Source organism: Cibotium barometz, chromosome 48 (genome assembly GCF_041138505.1).
Source record: "Cibotium barometz isolate CiBa-2024 chromosome 48, ASM4113850v1, whole genome shotgun sequence".
Lineage (NCBI taxonomy): Eukaryota > Viridiplantae > Streptophyta > Polypodiopsida > Cyatheales > Cibotiaceae > Cibotium > Cibotium barometz.
Genome location: NC_141093.1, coordinates 29,954,518 through 29,962,523, shown reverse-complemented (window position 1 = coordinate 29,962,523; position 8,006 = coordinate 29,954,518). Strand labels below are relative to the sequence as shown.

The window sequence follows — 8,006 nt, the reverse complement described above, 5'->3', positions numbered from 1 at the left end:
TCTTCTTCTTGTGTCCATAATCTTGGCATATTGGGATCAAACGTACTGAGAAATTTAGTTATATATACAAGTGATTCTTGAACAAGCCATCCCGCTGCCATACTACCTTCAGGACAAGCTCTTTGACGAACAAATCCTTTAAGTGTCTTCATAAATCTCTCCAAGAAAAACATCCATCGGCTATGGACATAGCAACTTCATCAACCACATGAACTAGCAAGTGCAATTGAATGGTTAAAATACTTGTTGGAAAGTATTTCTCAGCCATTGTAATAGCCTCGATGGAGTTTAATCGTGCTGCTTCCAATGTGTCTCTACTAATCTCTTTCCTTGATATCCAACGTACCATTACACCAATTTTGTAAATTGTTGCTCTAATGTCATCGTTGAAGCAATCCTTGATGGCTATAGGAAGCACGAACTGCAAGAATTTGTGCCAACCATGACTCTTCAAGTCACTAAGCTCATCGTCCTTTGTAAATGCTCCCTTCAAGCAATGTGTGCATCCTATAGGGGTACGAAACTCACTAATGCACTTCTTTACATGCCGTTGCTCGTCCTTTGTCCATTATCCAAGGTGCTTTTGGTAGGTAGCTTCACCTTTCCATCTGCTCTATTTTTTGGGCCCATAAGTGGTGCATACATTGAACCTCTTGTAAATCGTCTTGTTGCGCCTTGCTCTCCTTTGCTCCTATGATGGTTTTCCAAAGCATCTCGGCTATATTCTTAAAAATGTGCATTGGGTCAAAAAGATGGTTCACTAAAAGGTCATTCCAGTATGGAAGTTGATGGAAAATGGATACACGCTTCATTCCCGAAGGTGTACAGGTTGGATCTAGCTCCCATAAGGTCCTCCAATCACTGCTTTTCCATATACGAGGAGACCTCCCTAGAAATCCCTCACGAAAAGGATGGTCCACTGGGAGATACTTCTTGTGGCCCTCTTATACTATCTTCTTCATATGCTTTGAGTATCGAGCCTCAAGTTGTGGCCCACATAATGGATATCCATTATACCCTGACACTAAATCGACAATGAGAGCTTTGGGCTGCTTGGAATTTGCAATCTAAGATTACAAAAGATTCGGATCAGCTTGATGTACATGTAATGTTTGAGGGCTATGAAAAGCCTAACAGGATAGATTTTCGGTGCATAGGTTGTAGCACTAGGCAGTACAGAATTTTTTGATTTGCCGTTCACAAGCTTGTTTAAACGCCATTCGTCTCAAATGTTGATCCACTGAATGAGTTTTGTAAGGTTCTATCTTTCAGGTTTTTTTTTCTCTTTAAAATTATATCTTGCCATATCTAATGTTATTGTCTTATATATATGTTTCGGACAGATGACGTCGAGGAGCATAGGCTTCCAAGGAGAGATAATCCAGTTGCTCGTCGAAGATTGTTTTAATGGCTTACACGTGTGTGTTTAGTTGTCACCACTACCCTAGGTTAGAACGCTAGATACATCTGTATGCCAATTTTGGTGCCTATTCAAAGAAAACTAAGTGTTTTGGGAGCTTTGATATTGTGACAAGCATGGTGTGGATATATATATGTAGGTTGTTAGATCGACGACCATGAGGTGGAAAAAGTGGGCTCTAAATATAAGGCCTTTTTCTCCTCTTTCTACTACAAGGCTGTTCTATCCTCTTCCTACAAAGCTAGAATACCAAATTGTCAGAGACGGGTCATGCCATTAGTAAATATTACACAAGAATCCTCATTATTTAACTTAAAGATTACACAAATCCTTTTTATATCAAATTGACTTTCAATTATTAAAAGTGATGGTACAACAACAAAGTGAAATGTCCATGAAACATTTCACAATATTGATATACACAATATTGGCTTGGGCCACTGCTATGAAGAAATCCCACACAAAAAGTCCATTCTTCGGGGTAATGAGAGAAGCACTACTTGCCTTATTTAGATACACCCCTTCATCATGGAGGCTCTTCCTATATGGATTAAAACTCCCCCTTAATTATTTATATTTTATATAATGTCATAAACCTCTATGTGGTGTTGATCTCTCAAGTCCTATCCTCTCTTTTTTTTTTTCACTTGGGCGGCTCATCCGAAAATGTTGGGAGGAATGCTTCTATTACACACTCACGACTTGGAAGATCAATAATGTTGTATCTTATGAATCCACTGGTCTTTAACAAGTATTCCCATTCTTGAGATGTTCTCTCCTTGCTACCTAGGTAAGTCATCATAGCCAAGTCGAAAATCATTTTTACTTCCTTGAAGGGATGTTGTTGGTTTTGATCCGTCTCTAGAACAACATCCATGATGATTAGTTTTCCTCCTTTTCGAAGTGCTTTGTAGCAGTTCTTGAGGATTTTGATGCACTCCTCGTCCTTCCAATCATGCAAGATGTGCTACAACAGAACACAATTTGGCAACAATTGAAAGTTAATAAGTTTGGGTCACTCACATGGTAGTAAGTAAGTAAGTAAGCAGCACAAGCCATGACTTTGGTAAAAAGCTAAAAAAACATAGTAAAAGTGTAAAAGTTTACCTTGAGGAAAATGGCATCTGCAGATGGAATGTCCTGGAACATATCACCAGCTACGTGCTCTACACCTATAAAGCAAGCATTCAGAGAAAAAGAAGCAATTTGAGAAACTGTCTTGGCGGCACACCAGGCAGGTACGTGCTCCTCATCTATAAATAAAGCATCATGCAATATAGCGATTAAAGCTTAATGCAGCATTATTAGTAGTAGTAGTATGAACCAGGAGGGTGCACGTACCTGGGTACTGCGGCGCCTGAGCCACAATGTGCGGCAAGTCAAAGTTGATGGCATGGATGGAGGGATAGCGGGCAGTGATCTGGGAGGCGGCCCTGCCAATATTGCCGCCCACGTCCACGAGCGTGTGGACGTTTCCGAGGCCGTGGTAATGGGCGAGGAGGGCGTTGATGCCGATATCCGTCTCGCAGGCGAGGGCCTTGATGAAGGGCGTGCCGAAGGCCTCCGGGTTGTGCTTGGCGAAGACGAAGAGGGGCATGCCGCCGTGCGCTCTCTCGAACGCCCCTGGACCGCCCTCTTCCAGAATGCAGTCCGCCAAGCGTAACCAAGGGGTTAACACCGCCTCGTTGACGCCCATCAGCGCCACGTCCGCCAAGCTGCAGCTCTGGGTGCCCTCTTGCACCAGCCACCTCGATACCTTGTTAAGGCAATACACAGGCGGCGCGGCGCCGCCGCCGCCTTCACCCTCTGCGCGCGAGAACACGCCCTTCCAACACAGGAACCGCATGATGCGATTCAGATAGTCCTTGTTTGGAGAAGACGACGCTGGGCTCGCCAGCTGCAGCCCAGCCGCCATCTCGTCCAATGTCAAGGGCCTCCCTGCCTTGGCCAATATGTCTGGGATTTTCAGCACACAGGCCGCCCCCATAGCCATGGACGACACATAACCAAAGGCTAGCGTCCATGCCTCCACCTGCCCCTCTAGCTGCGCCTCAGCCTCCTCCCCCCCCATCTTCGGGCGTGGCTCACTCTCGCTTTTCTGACTTGCTTCCATGATGGCGCAGCTCTGATCAGCTTCGGAGAAAGGATTCCATTTATATATAAATAAGAAAGTCTCCCACAGAATCCTAATTCAACACGACTGCCTTTCAAATCCTCGTTTTCAAACATTAGGTTGAAATTTCTGCTTCAATTTTGGAATGTCGCTTCTTGCAGCCCTCAACGACCCGTCACTCTTTTCTGAACATCAACATTGAAATCCTCATTCAAATTCAACCAAAATAATGCTATATTTTATCGTTAGTATAACACTTTATTATTATTATTTGATTGTTGGCAAATTGTGGCTATAGTGTCTATTGTCATCCTCATTCAAATTCAACCAAATATAATAAAGTCTAATAGATTTGTGTTTAGACTGGCCCTTTTTTTTTGGGGGGGGGGAGGTTCCTGCAATTTTAAAAATGAAACAAATCATTTTCAAACGTTGATCATTTCACAACGCCAGCTAACCCTTGGGAATTTAAAAAAAAAAGTCCATAAAACTTTCAAATTAGACTCGGAGTCACATGCAAGTCTCCGATATAAACTATAGAAATATATGGTGGCCATAAAGTAGTTATGCATTACATCTAGAACACTGATTGTCCTTTTATTATATCAAGGCCTATTTACTTAAACGCACAAATCACATTATCCATGATACAATGCCAAAAAATTACATTGGTTTCAATGTACTTTTGACTATCTAGTAATATAAATATATGGTGGCCACCATAAAGTAGTTATGGATTCCATCTCGAACACTAATTGTTCCCAAGATTATCATTGGTTCTAAGTTCCAAGATTATTATACATTGTCATATAAGATTATTATATGGTGGCCATAAAGTAGTTATGCATTCCATCTCAAACACTAATTGTTCCCAAGATTATCATTGGTTCTAAGTTCCAAGATTATTATACATTGTCACGGGCACCTATAAGATTATTATACTTTGTCACGCATACTTATTAGCTTTTTGTCTAGTGGGCATTAATTAATTAATGCCCACTAGTGTGTACAATAATTGATTAATGCAAAACCTTTGTTTCACTAAGGTTATCACACAAAGTAATTGATGCAAAACCTTTGTTTCACTAAGGTTATCACAAAGTAACTTAAACCTCTAAGGTTAATACAAAGGAATTGAAACCTTACTTTAAACAAAGATAAGGATAGTAAATAACAATTGAAAACAAAAACCCATCATAAATTTAAAATTAATTAAATGACTTAAAAATATTTTCTCTATTTAGTTGAAACATAAAAATTATATAAAAAAAGGTATTGACAATAGCAGGAATTTTTACAACGATAGAAGTGACAATTTATACAACGATGATTATAAAAATATATATTGAAAAGATCCTCATATGTATCCCTTGATATCTTTTACATAAAGATAGTATCTTCCACTTTTTTCCTGGGCTATAGAGATACAAAATCACGTCTGTTTTCAGGAAAAAAAAGGGCTAATCTTTGCCAATTGTCTATTTTTTTGGGGTTTTTCCAAAACAAATTCGCCTGACATCTTAAAATGTTTGCCCAAGTTTGACTGTTTTGAAGATTTTAAAAAATATTCGCCCAATTTTGGATGTTTTAGGGCATTTTTTAAAACATTCGCCCCATTTAAAGAAAAAAGATTTATATAGGAGGAATAAGATCGCCAATCCACCTACACTTATATATTCGTGGAGGCATCATATTTTTTACCCTAACTATTTTGTATTGCTTCTCTCATATTTTTTGGATCACTGGATCTAAAAGAGAGCGATATTTCCCATGTAGTACATGCTCATTTTTGCAAACATCATCATCACTATCCACAAGGATGGGGTTACTTCTTGATCTTGGATTACCATCGTCATTCTTTGGTTTTTCATATTCAACTCCATCATTGTCTACATCTGGGAAGTACTTCAAACCTGGCCGATCCATGAAAAAAATTTCATTACGTCAGCAGATTGTGAGTGATATGAGGGATTTTCATCACTTTCCAAACAACAGCAACAATTTTTCTATCCATTCCATTCCCCACTTTAGGAATGATCCACTGTGCAACAGAGAAATCCTAACATATCGCCTGCATATTAGAAGCCCGGGAGGTTAAGTACGAGGACTAGCACGAGGTTGAGGAAGCCACAGTAATTGGAAGCTAAGGAGCATGAGGTCGAGGACATTGCCATCGATGCCTTCACGACGTTGGCCAACAAGATACGGATCAAAAAGCCAAAGAGACCCTCTAGCTAGGAGACACGCCTTGAAAATTTACATATCAAAAAGCCAAAGTGACCCTCTATCACTCCACCAATACTACATTCAATTTCAAATTCTCCAGAAGACTCCTTGACCTTAAGGGACAAAAGTTTGGGTCCTTCAATTTTTATGCATTAACCTTGAAAATTATATTATAAAGAACATGATTAACCATTATATGCATAACCACTTGTGAGTGCATTTCCAATCATTCACTAGATGTTGGATCCTATGAAAGACACCACAAATAATTTTAGGAATTTTTATGCTACTATGAGAGGGCTATAACATTACTTTAGCCTTGTGTAATGGTTTTGGGCAAGTTCTCTTGTAATTAGGCATGCCTTGCACATTTTGATAAGGAAGAGGACACATTGCAAGCAAAGAGAGATTGCAAACAATGGAAAGCCCTAGATCCAAAGGCAGGCTATTATTTAAATGTCATGTGCAAATTTAAAGCTAATCTAAGGGCAAGCTATTATTTGAGGGTCATGTGCAAATTCAAAGAAGCTAATCTAAAGGAGGATGGATGGAAATTCAAGGGAATTGCTAAAAGAAAGGGAAAATAATAAGCATTGATTAATAAAGAGAAGGAAGAAGCAAATTTGCATAGTAGGGAGGAGGAGTGTGAAAGTAGAGCCGAAATGTGTGAGGAAAAAAGCGTTGGTCTCTATGATCCAAGTGCAAGTCTTTTCCTTGATCTGACTATGGGACTTACGGGTTCGGTCAGATCAGTTCAGTTAGTTAAGGCTCTTGACTATGTTAGGGTAAAATATCCTGGAGGAATCGCCCGTGCTTTCTAGGCAAGGGAAGTTTTTTTGGGTTCAATTTCGGAAGAACCGAGGGATTAGTCTCTTGTCCGGATATACGTGGACGAAGCCCCGAGTGAGGGACTCTACCCCGTACAAGAAGTGCTACTTCCGCTGCTAGCACCCCAGAATTCGTTGTGCGGTAGGGAAAGGGATTTAGGCCGTATGCATATAGAATACGGCCATACGCATAGCCATATGCATACAGCCTATGCATATGGCATACGGCCTATGCATATGGCATACGGCCTATGCATATGACTGTACGCAAAGACCGTATGCATATGGCATATGGCATATGGCCTATGCATATGGCATACGGCCTATGTATCGGCTGTATACATAGGCCTTATGCATATGGCTTATGCATAGGCCTTATGCATACGGCTTATGCATAGGCCGCACGCATAGGCCTTATGCATAGGGCTATGTATAGGCCGTACACATATAGGCCTTATGCATATGGCATACAGCCTATGCATAGGCCATACGCATAGGCCTTATGCATACGGCCTATGCATAGGCCATACGCATAGGCTGTACGCATAATATAGCCTATGCATAAGGCCTATGCATATAGTATACGGCCTACACATAGGCCGTATGCATAGGTCATATGCATAGAGATATGGGGCATTGTTATATGCCATCTAGAATGTTGCTTATGTCGTTAGGTTAGGAGTGGTTATTGCGAGTAGGTGGTTATAGTGGAGGGGGAGCCCTCGATCTTGTCACTATCCTTCTCTTGAAAAAGAGGAGTTGCCTTTGGCTTAAGAGTGGGGAGCATGTAGAAAGTCCTCACAGGAGATATCATCTAAAAGGGGCACTGTCCACTGTGCTTGTCTAAGCAATATCCTAGGAGGTTATAACAATATCACAGGTTGTATTTTTTGTCTAAGCTTGTGTTGTTGTTTTATCTTGGTTGGCTTGACATTGTCGAGGTAACTAGCCTTATTCATTCAACCTCATGTTTATTTCACCTTTGGGTGCAAGGTTTAGGAAATGAACTTATGCATAGAGATATGGGTCATTGTTACATGCCATCTAGAATGTTGCTTATGTCAAGTTAGGAGTGGTTATCCGTGAGAGTAGGTGGTTATTATGGAGGGGGATCCCTTGATCTTCTCACGATCCTTCTCTTGCAAAAGAGGAGTTGCCTATGGCTTTAATAGTGGGGAGCATTGCTACACTTTTACAAAAAATGACATTCAACGAAGAAGATGCCAATGATTTTAAAGAAGGTATGACTATGTTTTACAAGTACATGGTGGAAATGTGGACATCAAGTAGCACAACACATTATATTTTTTTGAGCTGATGCCCATTGTGGGTAGGGCAATTCCTCTACGGAAACTCGCCGGGTTTGCAGAGTTTTTAGTGGGTGAGCCTAACGGTAAGTCCCACAGTACCTGGACTCCGT

The 8,006-nt window shown here is 40.6% G+C and overlaps 1 protein-coding gene across 1 annotated transcript; it reads right to left on the bottom strand.

Annotated features, from left to right (window-relative positions):
• Window positions 1-1,966: 1,966 nt before the first annotated feature.
• Window positions 1,967-3,540, bottom strand: LOC147611055 ((R,S)-reticuline 7-O-methyltransferase-like). Its single transcript, XM_086785174.1, has 3 exons — window positions 2,762-3,540; window positions 2,528-2,592; window positions 1,967-2,387 (listed from the first exon to the last, which is right to left on the bottom strand). Exons 1-3 carry the CDS (start codon window positions 3,531-3,533, stop codon window positions 2,064-2,066), a joined length of 1,161 nt encoding a protein of 386 aa, XP_086641300.1. The 5' UTR covers window positions 3,534-3,540; the 3' UTR covers window positions 1,967-2,063.
• Between the last annotated feature and the right edge of the window lie 4,466 nt (window positions 3,541-8,006).

Bases quoted from the DNA above. Each gene is read 5' to 3' on its own strand.
- LOC147611055 (XM_086785174.1), bottom strand. From the start codon at position 3,533: ATGGAAGCAAGTCAGAAAAGCGAGAGTGAGCCACGCCCGAAGATGGGG. The intron at 2,593-2,761 runs GTACGTGCACCC...CTTGCTTTATAG, and splicing joins TCAGGCGCCGCAGTACCCAG to GTGTAGAGCACGTAGCTGGT. The intron at 2,388-2,527 runs GTAAACTTTTAC...GTTCTGTTGTAG, and splicing joins CAGATGCCATTTTCCTCAAG to CACATCTTGCATGATTGGAA.